Source organism: Staurois parvus, unplaced genomic scaffold, assembly GCF_062004578.1.
Source record: "Staurois parvus isolate SC_StPar_1 unplaced genomic scaffold, SC_StPar_1.0 ptg000652l, whole genome shotgun sequence".
Lineage (NCBI taxonomy): Eukaryota > Metazoa > Chordata > Amphibia > Anura > Ranidae > Staurois > Staurois parvus.
Window position 1 is genome coordinate 2,306,913 of NW_028318448.1, and position 16,990 is coordinate 2,323,902.

The following is a 16,990-nucleotide window of genomic DNA, read 5'->3' on the forward strand; positions in this document are numbered from 1 at the left end:
GACACATAAAAATATAATATGCATCATTCTGGTTTCATTATCTCATTAGGCCAATTTACTTTTACCATTTGGATTTTTTGTTCGTGTTTACGAAGATTCCTTGGACATAAACATCTGGGTCATCTTCTGTTTCCGCTCATGCATGATAGCGCTTGATAGATTTTTTTCATATGACCGTCATACCACCGCATAGAAAATCGGTCGTTCGCATGCGAAACGACAACATTTTTCACCATTGTTCAACTGGATTTTTTCGATTCACAATATCGTTATCGGTTAAAACATCTTGCTCATAAACAAAGAGAAAATCGTTCAATCAGTGGCTCCGCTAAAATTTTCGGACGATTTTCTTATCATGTGTACGGGGCATAAGGCTAAAAATAACCAGGGCTAAATCTGTATTTTGAAGATTAATTTCATAGTTGCCAACATTTAAAACATTTTTTAGGGACACTTTTTTTTCCTTTATGACCAGAAAGACAGTGTAGAGGGAGTAGTATGTTAATTTGGAGTAGGGCATTCATTAATGGGTGTGGCCTAATTAGAAAAAGAAGATGGTGGTGCGCAAAGTTCACCATGTCAAAAAATGGGTGTGGTTTATTTCCTATTTTTGGGACGGAGCCCGTGACAAAGACCGGCCATGACAGGGCTTTAAAATCCGGGACCGTCCTGGGCAATCTGTGACAGTTGGCAATTATGTAATTTATCTGCAATAACTAAAGCTACAAAGGTGAATGAGGGCTTTTTTTTAAGTGCTTTACTGCTTATTTAGTATATGTAAATATTTTAGTGTCCATTGTCTGGGCCAGTGGTGTATTTAGGATTTGTGCTGCCCTAGGCAACACACAAATTGGTGCCCCCCTGCAGAAAGAGCCTGACATTGACCAAGAACACCCCTGCCCTCCACCCGAACCTTCCACTACCACTGACCCCCATACACCAGCCACCATCCCCCATGGTGGGTGAGAGAAAGACACTCACCTTCACAGCTCTGGACATCCCCAGGACTGAGAGCCGGGCTGTGCATACACTGTCATGAAACCCGCAGCATCTCTCTGAACTCACCAGGTCTCCATGCGGCATGTGTCCCTTCTTCCAAGGGGCAGTGCTGCTCCCCCTGAAAAATACCACCCTAGGCAAATGCCTTGTTTGCCTTGTGGTAAATACACCCCTGGTCTGGGCACAGGTTCAGTGAAACTGCTGAATTGGAGAGAGGGGGCAGGAGGGAGACCTAGCAAGGGGCTTTAATCATATACTTGTAAAGAATGTTTCTTGTCTAGAAAGGCGAAATAGGTATTTCTTCTTATTACAAGCCTGGGAATGCTCATGTGATTATGCAACTCTGAACCTCTCACACTTAGCACTCACTTTTATGACATGCATTGGTATGTTATTATTTTATATTATTTCTACCAAGCAGAGGCAGGCAAGGATCTCACAAATTTGCAACAACTTTAGCAAACCTAAAGTTTTTATTTAGGTAAGTTAAAAGGTAAAAACATGGCTTAAACCCACACAGATAGATACTATAAACTGCTTTGGGCATTTGTGGGTTAACAAAGTGAGTTTGAATTACCTCCTAATGTGTTTATTATTGATTTGTCACCAGTAGGTTTTATACTGTGCTTTTTTATACAATTCTATGGGAAGTATTATACTCATTATAGATATTAGATGATTGTTGAGTTTGGTTTCAATTGGTAATGATTATATCGGTATGTGCACCATCTGGTCTAAAGAAAAATTCATTTGGTCAGTTTAGAATTTGGAATGGCTTGCATGACTGTACGCTGTAATATCTTGGAGAAGCTTAGTGACCCTATATGAGGTGTGTTTATGTTTTAGGCATTCTCAAGCATGAATGCTATGCATTTGTAAAACAAGCACTTTTTAATGAGTTAAAAAAGTAAATCAGCAACTTTGTTTACATTTTTTAAATCTAGAAATGTGTTTATAATTGCATATTTTTATTTAATAACTATGTGAATCTTTCTTTTTAGTTCTAGGTCATGGTCGGAATGTTTTTACTAAAATGACAGATTATGAAGTGCAGCTGGTATTTTAATAAAACCAGAATAGGGTAGATTTTGATTATGGTGTGCTAAATATAATCCATCCGTTGTGATATTTAGAAAGATATTGCATTACCTTTTTTTTATATTTTCTCGACCTAATAGAGTGTTTAAAAATAACACTATTAGCTTTGGAAAGTTTAAACCTGTAACTTGTTGCTAAAGTTGTTGTTGGTTTGAATTTGGATTTTTTTTAATGATCTTCAGTATTTAAATCTGAAATCCTAGAATCCTGAACAGACCTGAAAATAGAGGTTGTAGCATTGGCAAGAGCCATTAGCAGCTTTCTGATTTTGCAGCCACTGCCAGTTACCCTTTACTGATATATATCTTCATATATCCAAAGCAATGATTCTCTGATTACTTGTATGAATGTGTATTTAACCACTTTCCTGCCACCTTATAGCAGAAATACTGCCACAGGGCAGCAGGGGTGCACAAAATCACGTATATGTACGTGATTTTTTATCCCTGGGTAGGGGGCGCGCGTGCCCTACCCGCGCCGCTATTCGTGGCCTCGGCTGTCAATCACTGGGTCCTGGCCGGTGATTGCTCGTCAGCACCCATTGATTGCCGAGTATTACTGACTGGTGAAAGAACTGTCTATAAACAATACAGTTCTCTCCCCTGTCAGCTCCTGCACACTGCTTTGTATGGCTCTGCATAGCATAGCATAACGCAAAAATGGCCTTCACAGGAAGGGGGGTAAATCATCTGGAGGGCAAGTGGTTAATTATAGCAACACTCTTAGTAGTGCTATAAATGTCCCTGTGATTAGAAAATCAAAAGCAATCTTGGTTCTGAAACAGCAAATACAATGCAAGAAGAGAGGGAGAGAGACAACAGTGTGATTACAATTAACAACATTGCCCACTACTGTATTCTCCCTGTATAATAGAGATGATTGGAGAGGATATTTTGGATTGATTAGGATATTTAAATCATATGCATATATTTTCCCCTCTGATGGAATAGTTGTTTAAACAAAAATATAGCTTTAAGAGCATTTTACACAAGCAGGGGCGGACTGACAAGTCATGGGGCAATAGGGGATCATGGGGCCCCTGTGTCCTTGCCCAAACTCAAAAAAGCCTATGAAAAAGGTACCAGGGACATCTCATGGGGCCTGCTACTGACCCTGGGCCCTCGGGCAGTGCCCGAGTTTCCAAATGGTCTGTCCGCCCCTGAGCTATACTGAACAATAAAATTATTATATGCAAAAAAGTGTGTATTGGCGTATTCTCTGATATGCATTTATCATTTGTTATACTGTCTTGCTAGGAAGACATTGCTGTTTACTCTCTTTTTAGACTTTCACTGTGTATCATTTATTTACAATGACAGCAAATATAATGCACAGATAATTTGATGTTGTACACTCTGAAGTGCAGTTGTACTCATTTTCCCAAAAGCTTAGTAAATGCTATAAAACTCTGCTGATTTCCATCATCCAATCATAAGCAAGCAAAAATGCTGTTTTTTATGTTACTTGCACCTGATTGGGTATTCTTTACAAAGTGAAGCTTTACCACATTTAAATGTATCAAGGAAAATGAGCGAGACTGCACTTGCAAAGTGCACAGTCTTTTTTGCCTTTAGGAAATCCACTCCACTGTCTACTAGATGGTGAGAGCATTAGTGGTAGCATAATATAAACTGATGAACACTATTGAATGCTTTCTAGGTAATTGGGTATCTTGTACTACATGAACTCCTTGTAATCTTTTGTGAAGTGTCTTAAACCCTCCTAAGTGATTCTATATAGAGGATGATGTATTGTAAATGTGTATTTATTTAATAACTTTTTTTGTTTTGTTTTTTGTTTTTTTTTAGAGATGCAGACCTCTTTTTGTTAGATACTCAGAGAGTTCCTGCTTATGAAGTTGGTTGGCTGGTGTTTGATATTACAGTGACCAGTAACCACTGGGTGATTAATCCGCAGAACAATCTGGGGTTACAACTGTGTGTTGAAACATCAGATGGTAAGTTCCTATTTCTATAGTGCAAAGTTTCAAAGATTAATAATTTCTTTATATTAGTGTTAAATAATATTTTTCCTGTAGTTTGACAAATTCATTTTTTTTAATTTTTAACAATGCCCAGTTTGAGATGAGCATGTAAAGAATAAATGCATACACACAATTTCTTTATTGAAAAGTTCATGTCAAATTCATTAAACGAGTCAAAGGCAGGTTTTATGAAAAAGTTCCTATAAAATTAAACTTAGCCCTGTCTCCTTGAACTTCTCAAACAGCTCTATTGGTCCTTTAATGTGACAGGTCTCAAACCAAAAGAAAGTGAGAGGAGGGGCTACATCTAACTTATGTAGCTTAATTTTCCTATTGTCAAACATGAGAAAGAAGTGGGGTACCTTTTATTGCCTGACAAGTAAAAGCAGCATGATTATGCATATTTTGATGAGTGTAGAGTTGACAGTGGATGTGTGTAACATTCATAGATTATTTTAGAAATACATACCTTTTTCTCATGAAAGTGTTCCCAATAGCATGTCATATTCAATTAAAAAAGAACCTTGATAAGCACTTTTTGCTATTAAAATGGTAATAATTCATATTCAGAAAAAATAAAACTTTTTTGGGGAAAAATGTATTACTGAAATCTGACTGTGATATGTCACAGTCCACATTACCCTTAAGAGAATCTCAGCTCATGGATGCTTTAGTGACTATTAACCCGCGGTGTTCAGGGACCCCAGAGCATGCTTCTCAGAACCTGTGCTGGTTCTTACTAACAAGAAGCCAGTCAGGCATCAATAAGTTGCTGCAATCTGGGTCCACCATTTTGGGAACTGTTTGCACATTGTTGTGTTGCAGTGCGGTGTGTTGTGAATGGGCCCTAAATAATCTTTGACCTCCTGTCAAAAGACTGTTTCTGGACCTTGGTAGCATGATTCCATAAGTCTTTTGCAGTGAAGAGGAAATATGTTTTCCTTTCTCCTTTCCCGGTATTCCCTCACTAGGACTGCTGTAATATTTTATTTTTCTAGCAAGCTGTAAATGAAAGGGCAGGAGGACTTCAAACAAAAAGGTGAATACACAGGCATTGGGATCTACATGCAAGCGTATGCTGGATGCTGGATTGAGAAGAAAATGTTATCCTTGTATAACGCCTGGGCAAAGAAGCCATGTATCTTCTCGGAATAAAAAGAATATGAATGGGCAGTCAAAGTGATATTTCTGAGAAATAATAAAAACCCAAAAGTACTGTATATAGAATTTGAGGCAAAACCTGGTGCTAGTTCATTTATGGCCGCTACATGTTATATCCCCTCAAGGGAGGCACTTTCCATCTAAAAACACCTCTAGAGCATACCTACTCTCAGGAACATCCATCAATACACCAGCTTAGTCCTTGACCTGATCATGTATGAGGGAGGTGATAGTGGACTGTTAGGATCTCCTCGGGATGGTGCCCTACAGCTTGGCACCTGAGAGGGTCACCGGCCTTTTATATACCATTATTTACATCCTCCTCTGGACAACATGTGGTCATACGTTTAGGATCATTTGCTGTTGTGATCTTTATGCCTTGGTGTTTAGTGTATATGGGGGGTTTTACTACCTTTCCTGGATCCCTCCCTGTATTACACTAACATTTACACCAGTCTCACTGTATGATTTGTCTGGTGCTGGGTTTATCCTGGCACTTATGGCTGGTCAATTCTGAGTATAGGAGTTCTTTTGTTATTATGCCTTTGCACTCTTTCCTGCATGAAACATGTTATAGCTTACAAATGAGTCTTACCTATGAGTCATCCATACAATTATCTTTCTACTAATGAGTTTTCCCCTGACAGGGATTGACCTCTTTGGGACCTGTGGAGTATGGTACAATTTTTTGTGTTTGTTTTATATTTTTTATTTTGTCTGTAATAAAGAAGTTTTCGTGCGCCACTGATCACCTCCTTTGTTTGAAATATTTTCTTGAGTATTCACAAATTCCCTATTCCTGTTGAGTCCACAACTAGTTCTTTTTTTGTAAGTTTCTCATTGGCTTGGTGTCTAGGGACTCCCAGAATATGTATTTTCGTTTGATTGTATATATATTTTTAGGTACCATGATGCTTCTTTTTGGAAGTTTTGCTACATAGAATGCATACACTTACCATAAAAAGCTAATGACAGTGTTGTGGTGTGAACAGGGTACATAGATAACAATTGTATTTGTTGTGCCCTTGCAGAAGGTGTGACATCTCTGCACAATGGTGTGAACAAGTCCTTAAGATGTATGGATGAGAACCTTGGGTGCCCCATAACCCTTCTCACACCATGGCAAGACTTTGCACTGTCACAGTGTATATATGATAGTGGGTTTTTACTTCAGATCTTTAACATCAAAAATCTTAAATGAAAATGTCAAGTAGTTCCCTAAAGATGGTGCTAAAGAGTCTGGAAATATATCTGCACAAAATGCATTTGCAATCTCCGTTTGTTTTGTGGAGAATTAATTGGATTTTCTTAGTCAAGTTACTGAATGTCAAGTACATAATTGAACTGAAAATATAAGTCAATAATTGAAAATCAAGTAATTGAATGGAATGAGTCATTAATTATTGATTTTCTTGTCAAGTCAAGTAGCTTTAGTTACATCTAATTAAAACAAAGACATACTATAAATAAGTTAATTAGAGCTAAGCCTATGGGTGCGTAATAGTAAAATGCTACAGTGAGCGCTCTAAAATAAGCAGCTGAACATTCAAGGAAACCATATAAAACCTTGTAAAATAGCATAAAATGTAAAATGCACCGCTGACAAATGGAAGGTGCCAATGATACAAATGCACAAACAATATAGTAAAATAAAAATGAAACTGAAATGAAATAAAGTTCTGTGAAGGTGCTCTCTGCATTCCCAGTGCATATGGTAGAAATGCACACTAACCAGAAGCGTATTCAAAATACGCGGTGTGTAATTATCCTGAAGATCCCCCCTCTCTCTGGTCAGAATATGGACTGGAACTGGAGATAATGAGGAAGAAGCGCCCTTGTGTGGTGAAGATGGGATCCAGAAAGCCAGAGATCCCCTTCCAGGGATGTGTAGATAGGAAATCCTTGATGGTAAAAAACGTTCCCCTCTCTGGAGCTGATGGATCACATTAGGGCTCTGAAAATTGAAAAGCTCCTCACAGGAGACCGAGGGAAATACTCATAGTGTAGTATATAAGTTAAATCTTTATTAAAGCAAGTATAGCAGGGATGCAATGAGAGTATTGTCCCTCAGCTTTCTTCTGATAAAATTAAAATGTGCTGGAAAAGTACATTGTAGCTAGAGGTAAAACTTTTTTTGTTAACTTTTGAAGAGAGTGGAGAGGGATTAGAACACCTGTCAGTTTTTTTTTATTGCTGTCTCTGCCCCTGTTAGGGAGCTTCACCCTCTCTATTTGTCCTGTTTACTACTATTAGCGAAAATGAAAGTAGAAGAAAATCACATGTTTTGAGTTGACATCAGAACAGGAATAGAGTGAATTTGTTTAATATCAACATAGCATTTTACTTCTCTAACAACATACCCAAATCTTAAAATTATAAAGTGCAAAAGTTTATTGGATCTACACACCATTTACTTTTTACTGCTTATTGTAGTAACTATTTAATAAAGCAGATATACAAATAAAACTTCAAAAACTAAATTGCAAAGTACAATTCAACAGTTTTTTTTGAATTATAAAAATATTTATTTAAATTTTTCATATAATACCACAAAAAATTTAGAGATTAAATCTTTAAATTGAGCAGCTCTAATTAAAGTAGTAACTGCAAACCATAAGCTTAAATGGCTTTATAAAAAATACTTCAGATAGAGAGCAATTAAAGTGATTCTAAAGGCTTAATTTTTTTAAATAGCAAACATGTGTATACTTACCTGCTGTATGCAGTGGTTTTGCACAGAGCAGCCTGGATCCTCTTCTTCTCTGGTCCCCCGCCAGCGATCCTGGCCCTCCCTCCTGTCAGGTTCCCCGGTTGCACACACATGGCCATGGCTCCCTCCCCTCTCTCTTCTCATTGGCTCACTGGCTGTGATTGACAGCAGCGGGAGCCAGTGGCTCTCGCTGCTGTCTTACCCAATGAGGAGAGGGAGTCCCGGGATAGCGAGACTCCAGTGCACATCAGTGGATCAAGAGGGGGCTTAGGTGAGTATTGAGGAGGGCTGGGGGGATGCTGCACGGAGAAGGTTTTTTACTTTCATGCATACAATGCATGAAGGTAAATACCTTGAGCCTCTAAAACCACTTTAAATTAAAAAAAAAACATATCCAATTTCTCTTTGGTATCCACATGTTTCTAGCAAAAGTATGTGGTTACCCATGAAATACCCTAAATGATAATTTCATGAATATCAAGATATGATGAATACTATCAAAACTTTTAAACACATTTCCGCAATACATTTTAAGTGGTCTATATATAAAAATTGAAAACGGGATCATTCTCCTAACAGTAATATTAGACTTTACCCCTATTGTCTAAAAGGAGATAGTTTTTAGGCTCATGTGGTATGCAGGACAATGAATCATGGAGCATTTCTATGTGATGTGCATGTAAGTTTTCACTGTTCACCTAAGTGGTACACTCTTAAATTTAATACTGTTTGGTTATCTGGACCCTTTTCATGGGCTAAGAAGAATTCAGGGCCCTCTTTTCTTGATAAACACTAGATTTGAATGCTTAAAGCCTACAATAACTGATGCTATGGGCATTCACTGCCTTCTGCTGTGCTACTTGGATTTTGTCATTCGTCTTATTTGTGGACCAGTGTTTATTTTCCTTGCTGTGCCTCTACATAGAAGATTTATCATTTCAAAATGATATGATAAACACATTCTTAAAAAAAAAATGCTAAAACCAATTCCATCTTAAAAGTTACTGTTTTCTTGTCTTGTTTATGAAGTTCGCTGGCTGTTAAAAACTGTAGGAAGGAAAACTAGAATATCAGCAAACTGTATTAACTGTATTTTAAAAATGCTAATAAAAATAATTAACATTTTTTAAACTAATCCATTGAAAAAAAAACATACTGTGAAAAAAAATTAATATTTTGCAAAAAATACAGTGCATGTTAAAAGGAAATACTCATGGGCACCACTTTAACAATCTAAGAATAATCCAGAAAATGTGTTTTAGTAGTACCATCCTATAAATGCAATTAAGTTAGCAGAATATGTATTAATTGTTAGAAAACGGGAAGATCTCAGGTCGAATTAAACTTTCAAATAAGCAAAATATATAATAAATAGGACAAAAATTACAAAGTGCAATTTTTTTAAATTAAAAATTGCCTTTTAATATTTTACCCATACCACCCAAAACACCTTAAAGTAACACTGTTATTTTTGTGGCTGCCATTGCTTACGCATTTATATACCCTACCGTTTGGGAAGGTAGGCTTTCCAATAGGGAGGATATAAACAACTGTAACAGCAGGTGTTGTTCAGCTGGCAAATGATTGCAGATGGTTTAGGAGCTGTAGCCCCTCAGTTTTTACATTTTAACAAACAAAACAAAACAAAAAAACAAACAACAGCAGTCCAATCAGCTATGAGTTTTAAAATTTGTGGATTTAACAATGTCTCAGGTATTGGATTGATTCAGTAAAAGAATATTTTTACTCACTTAATGTACCTGTGTTGATGTTAAAGCATATGCAAACCCTTAATCTGTAAAACAACGCATTCAGTTTAAATTAGAAATGCAAAGTAAAACATTTGTGTGTGTATATCCTGTATGTGTATATATATATATATATATATATATATATATATACACACATTATAAAAGGGACTTAGAGACTTAGAGAGCTGCGGTTGAAGAAACAGAGCAACACTAATCTACCCAGTTAATGGCTGTGTGGGGGGTAGGGCATGTCAGCACAAGTCTGACCAGCACAGCCAAAAAACTGCCTAGCGTGGTCAGTTTGCAACAGGAAAACATGCAAAGTGGAAGGATCACCAGGTATTTCACACAAAGGAAGCAATACAAAGAGGACAGGAGACTTTTTAACACAAGTACATTGTATTAGAGACACATATCAGGAATATGAAATTTTGGGATAACATATTCTTTAAACTCTCAATCACTTGCAAAAAAATTATAAAAAAAGAATTTCCTAAATGTTGTGCCCACTCTTATTGTCAATTGCTTTCTTGCATTAAATAAAATTCCTTTTTATGGGATTAGTTGGCTGAAATAAATACAACCAGGGGTGGACTGACCATTTGGAAACTCGGGCACTGCCCGAGGGTCCGGGGTCAGTAGGGGGCCCCATGAGATGCCCCTGGTACCTTTTTCATAGGCATTTTTGAGTTTGGGCAAGGACACAGGGGCCCCATGATCCCCTATTGCCCGGGGGCCCCATGAGTTGTCAGTCCGCCCCTGAATACCACACTAACAAAGCGAAATTGTACGCCTTTAGTACATCAACATATGACATGGACATCAACATATGACATTGCATGCCTTTAGTACATCAACATATGACATGGAGTAAATGGCTGCCAGATAGATTTTCTGTACAATAAATTATTTGGTCAATATAAAATGATAAGAAAGGGAGGTGACACTGCACTAACTGTGATATATTGCTATTTGTCTTATTATAATGTCTTATTCTCTATCAAATCTCAATAAACTCTGTTATAGTGTGTGTCAAATAAAAAATAAATCAATAGAGTGAAATAAAATAAAATCAATCTACCAAAACTATCCAAAATCTATGACCAATATGTATCATGAAACAAATCAAATGTCTGTGAATGAATTAATAAACATTTAACACATTTCTAAGTGTTTAACATCTTCCCGTCTGGCCTATAGCAGATTGCCGGCCTCCTCCTTCTGAGTGGACGTCATATGACGTCCTTTCAGAAGGTGGAGCTCACGCTGCCGCAGGGCCATGCAGCTGCACGATCTGTCACCAGCTGTATCCACTTGACACAGCCGATAACAGATCACTACACCGGCCAGTTGCCAGTGTCATGTGACCAATCACAGCAGATCACATGACAATTGTATACAATGGATGGCTTCCTTTTATGCCATCCATTGTATACAATTGTGTTGTTAGCTGTGATTGATCGGAGCAGTCACATGGTACAGACAGGGCCAATCACAGCCCATCTGTATCGTGTGATGAACTTATTCTTTTTTCATTTCTTCTTTTTCCAAAAAATTCGAACAAACAAATTACAACTTAAAAAAACTCACCATGCCTGTTACTAAATACCCTGGACTGATGTTTTCCAAAAATGGGTAATTTCAGGGGCATTTGTACTATCCTGGCATTTTTGGGTCCCAAGAAATAAAGATTGGCCATCAGTACATCAGGATTGATTGATTGTCAGATATATATACCATGGTTTGTGGACTCTATAACTTTCCTACAGACTAAATAATATACACTAATTTGGGGTATTTTCACCAAAGAAACATAGCAGAATAAATTTTGACCTAAATTTATGAAAAAAGGTTATTTATTTTCAACATTTCTTAACAGAAACGAAAAAAAAAATTTCAGGAATTCTTTTGTGTATTTAGCAAAAAATAAAAAACTCAGTGGTGATTAAATACTACCAAAAAAAACCTCTATTTGTGTGAAAAAAAGCATAAAAATGTTTTATGAGTACAGTGTTGCATGACCGCGCAATTGTCAGTGTGACAACACTGAAAGCTGAAAATTGGCCTGAGCAGGAAGGGGATAAAAGTGCCCAGTATTGAAGTGGTTAAAAATGTATTAATTCATTAGGAAAACATAAACAATTTTCCCCAGGGTAATATCAGTTACATCATCCAGTGATATAGATCCAAGTTAATGGGGATAAGTGATGCTTGATGAGTATGATCCATTGATTTTCTTCCACAGCCCTGCTATCATGCCAATACTATTTTCACAAATGACCGATCCATGGAGCAACTGGAATGTAAATAAAGGGACTAAGAATTCTAGGTGCTATCATTGATCAAATATGGTCATGACCTTATTTTCTCAATGACATCACCCAGGATCCCTGACCCTTTGTTTACAAACAGAAGGATCTAGGGGTGCTGCTAAATGAAAGATCCCCTAATCTGTTGGCAAACAGATGCTGGTGGGAAACTGTCATTTAGCAATAATACCACTAACACCACCCAATGATAGATCCTTGGATGCTTATGGTAAACACAAAATATCACCTTTTAAGAAGTACATCCTACTGCATTCACAGTGAAGCATTAAGACATCCCCAAAGCAAAGTTATTGAAAGAATTAAATTAAATGTTGCTCTTTAGACCACATTAAAAAACTCTCTTCCTGCTGAACAATATTTTTTTTTTCATTGGTACATGTACCCCATGGCAGTGCCCAGCTACCCATTTTCAATAAAAAAAACTTGCAAAGATTGGTTCACAAAGATTTCAATCATGGCACTGTGTTTGGGTTTAGTGGATTTTTTCTTGGGTTTACCAAACCTCCTGAAATATGAACATTATCCAGTTTTCCCATCACTAATCCTTAAATTGAATGTACTTCAGAATAGCTGAACAGTTAAGTTCTTTGTGGCAAAGTAGTAGAAGCTTTATTTTTACTTTGTACCCCAAAACCTCCCATTATGTTACAATGATGTGTGTTTCTTGAAATTGAGGAGGTGTTTGACTTCCTCTCTCTGTCCATGATATCTGGATTTACTTACATTGTTACATAATTACATAAATACAGTAGTTACATAGTCGGGTTGAAAAAAGACACAAGTCCATCTAGTTCAACTAATAAAAGGGAAAAAAAAACAGTCCTATATACAGAATCCTATACCCACAGTTGATCTAGAGGAATGCAAAGAATCAGCAGGGGAAAAAATTCCTTGGATTATCTTTATCTATAAATGTTAGTATCCAATTAAATGATGTTAATTTTTTAAAGCACTCCACTAGGGATGCACCGATACTGAAACCGAGTATTTTCATGAGTACTCATACTCGTGAAGATACTCCTGATACCTTAACCTATACTTTGCGGTACAATTTTTGTTAATGGATGCAAACTGCACCGCAAAGATTAGCATGTGATTTGAACAGGAATGTGATTTCTTGTCATAGCCCGAGTCCGCACAGGAGCAGTGAACTCAGGAGCTGACCAATCGGATGCCATTTAGCCCGAACTGTCATCGCTGCAGGGAGAGGAAAGACAGCGTTTCCTGCACTGCTCCTGTGTGAACACGGGCTATGACAAGCCTGGGTTTCACACAGGAGCAGTGGGGAAACCACATGTGATTTGGACAGGAAACGCATTCCTGCTCAAATCGCATGCTAATCCTTGCAGTGCAATTTGCATCCATTAATACAAATCACACCGCAAACTATCGGTACTCGGTATCGGTGAGTACCTGACAGAGAGTATCGGTACTCGTATTCACCTATAAAAAAACAGTATCGGTGCATCCCTACAATCTACGGAGCTTGCCAGAACCAGCTCTTCAGGGAGTCTATTGCACATTTTCACAGCTCTCACTGTGAAGAAGCCTTTCCATGTTTGGAGATTAAATTTCTTTTCCTCCAGACGTAAAGAGTGCCCCCTTGTCCTCTGTGAAGACCTTGGGGTGAAAAACTCTACACCGAGTTCACTATATGAGCCACTGATGTATTTATACATGTTGAGTATATATCCCCCCTTAATCTCCTCTTCTCAAGAGAGAATAAACTCAGTTCCAATAAGATTTCCTCATAGCTGAGCTCCTCCATGCCTCATATCAGTTTGGTTGCCCTTCTCTGCACTTTCTCCAGTTCCTCAATATCCTTTTTGTGAATTTCTGCCCAAAACTGAACTGCATATTCCAGATGAGGTCTCACTAATGATTTGTACAGGGGTAAAATGATGTATCTCTCTTTCTGGAGTCTTACTAATGTATATTGTGAATGTATCATTCAAGAATAGAGGAATTCCATGTGGAAACAGTATTAGCACCGTGATGTACATCCAGTCCTGTACAAATGTCCTTTTTAGAAGTCTTTTTTGCTCACATTACTGTGAGGACTTTCAAGTCAAAATGCTAATTAACAAACATTTGTCTGCCACTAGAATTGCCACAGCAGCTTTTATTTTTCTTTGCCTTCTTATAAAGTATAGTTTTATAACCTATTGAACCCTATTGATTCTGTCAGTAGGTCTATTATTTCTATTATTTTCCACTTCCTTAGACACGGTAGAAGGATAAGGTAGTCTTAGATGTATATGAAGCTGACAAACAAAATAAAGCCAAACTCAAGCTAGCACTTTTAAGCAGTTAAAAAAACAATATTGGTACAAGCAAAACAGGTTTGTACACTTGCTGAGCCTTGGCACAGTTATGTATATCATAGGAGTTGCCTTTAAAAGTTTGCATGATGCCATACGAGTTTAGGATTTTGAATTTTCAGGCTTATTCTGGATTATTTTACCTCTCTGGATTTATTGAGTTTTTTTTACGTTTGTTCACTTATCATTTAGAGGTTTCAGAAATTTAGGTTGTATTAATGTTATACCCATGGCTTACCCATGAAATTAAAGAGATTAGAGATCAAGCAAGAAATGAGTTTTGAGTGGACTGACTCTTTCATTCTTTTTTCAGGTTCTTGTTGTACTAAACCTGCAATTTATTTACATGTACTTTACATTTTACCTGAAATCTTAATTTTCAAATGCTTATGTTTTGCGTGGTCATATGAAACAGCATGTAGTACAATGTACAGTTACTCATATCTGATGTTACAATGTGTTTAGGACGTGTGTTTGAGCACTCTTGATGTTTTCTGTATGCCATTAAAATTTATATTGCCAAAAAATATCTGGCAACGTGTTGTCAAATAGACCCTTTGATAATTGCAAACATTCACTTTGGCAGCAGCCAGTATTTTATAGCTGTCCCTTAACACAAAAAAAAGAGTTAAAGGTGTTGTTCTTGGGCCCGTCCTCAAAAATTGGCCTGCAGCCCTTTAGCTCCTCATGGTTTCTATTTAGGAGTTGTCATCACCACCTTTAGTTTGAGAACTTGGCAATCATGTGCTCTATAAAAGAAAAACATCTGGGTCTTCTATGTCTTAAGGCAAATAAAAGAATCTTACAGTTAGAATTGCATTCTGATTGATTGGAGTATGCCTTTTAAGCAAATCTATTGTTTTCTAGTGATATAGCCTAACTTGACTTGAAGAACTCTTCAATCAGCAAGGTATTGAAGAAACGCTGTTAACATAGAAGAGCAAACTGTTAACGCTGTGTTCTAAAAAAGCAATAGGGATAGAGTGGTAAGGGGTTAGGACTACTGTCAGGTTTTTATTGCTGTCTATATCCTTCTTAATGAGATTTACTCTTGTTGATTGTCCCAATTAAATGAAAAACTACTTCCAAAATTTTGAAATGCTACCAGAAAAGGAATAGAGAGGAAATCTTCCAATAGGGACACTTGTTCCTGTGACACCTAAGGGATTCCCCACAAATGAAAAAGATAACCTGTCACTTCCTATTGAGTCTACAGGACAGGAAGTGAAGGCAAATCTCCCTAATGGGACACAGAGGCCAAAAAAAAACATTTCAACTCTCCCCTACTCTATTCAAAATGAAAAAACATGTTGGTTTTAAATATACAGTACTTTAACTTGAGTCAGTTGTAATAACTGGATAAAAAGTGACAAATACTACAAAATTCCAGCTGTCATTTTCAAACTGAAGGATAGTTAAAGAAAGATATATATTGGCTGATTGTTAGTGGTTACTGTTTAATTTTTCCTTGGTTGCACTTCTAAATATCAGCCACACTGTGTTAGTAATTTAGTGCACAAAATAAACACAGTAGTCTACTATAGCATTGCATGCCTTACTAAAGAACTGCATGTGTAGAAAATAGCTTTTTGGATAAAAATGTTTATTTTTTAAATAATATGGTATTTAAAAATATAAAGGATATAATACAATTTATACAGTAAATCACAAAACTGCTGCAAAGGTAGTTGAGAAGAACAGTTGGCTAAGAGTTCCTTTGGGTATAAATACATTTCATGCGTATGGTCTGCGTGTTATTTAATTAAAATTTTGAGAGTTCCTTTTATTATACATTCATACATTTCATAATTAAAATAGCATAATTCTATTGCATTTAAAAAATAATAAATACGAGATGCTGTTTTTATTAGAACACTGTTCAACATTAAAACTGCATTAGAACATTGTAAAATTTATTTTATTCCATTTTTAAATCCCTGCTAACCTCTTTCTGTAAAGCAAAGGAATTCAAGACACTGGCTCAAGAGTAATACTGAGCAAACTGATTTAGTTAAATCAGATCCATTATAAAGCTCTATATACATTCTAGGCCTATATATAAAACTATACATCCCAAACCTAAAAGAATAGTAGGAAAATTACAGCTAAAGGGAGATGGAGGAGGTGTTAATTAGGGATACGTATGGTTATCTAAGGGTTAATAAAGGATTAAAAAGAAGGAAACTTCATTTTTAAAAACGTTGTTTTGTAAACTTGCTTTAAAAGAGTTGTATAGTCACAAAATACATTTTCATTTTATTCTATACTAGTAGCAATATAGTAGTTATTTTTGACAATCCAATATAAGCGCATTCGGAAAAAAAAATATTTATATTGTGAGCTCTGCCTATCAGTCGGCCATTTTTTTTCCACAACATCCTGAATTCCATGCACGGTTTGCAGCCTCTCCTCTTCTGTTTGTAAGGACTACATATTGATTTATTTCAGGTACTTACTGTATATAACACCATTAATTTATGCAGTACTTTACATATATATTGTACATTCACATCAGTCCCTAACCCTCAAGGGGTGTACAATGTAAGGTCTAATTCACATTTATACATACACATACTAGGGCAAATTTAGACATTAACCTACCAACATGTCTTTGGAGTGTGGGAGTACTCAGAGAA

General features: G+C 36.7%; 1 protein-coding gene across 1 annotated transcript in view; it reads left to right on the forward strand.

The window, feature by feature from the left end:
• BMP5 (bone morphogenetic protein 5) overlaps positions 1–16,990 on the forward strand; it is a 185,202-nt gene that overhangs the window by 144,713 nt on the left and 23,499 nt on the right. Inside the window, exon 3 of the mRNA XM_089694137.1 lies at positions 3,906–4,054. Within this exon, the coding sequence (XP_089550263.1) occupies positions 3,906–4,054 (149 nt within the window). The remainder of the gene's footprint in view (positions 1–3,905; positions 4,055–16,990) is intronic.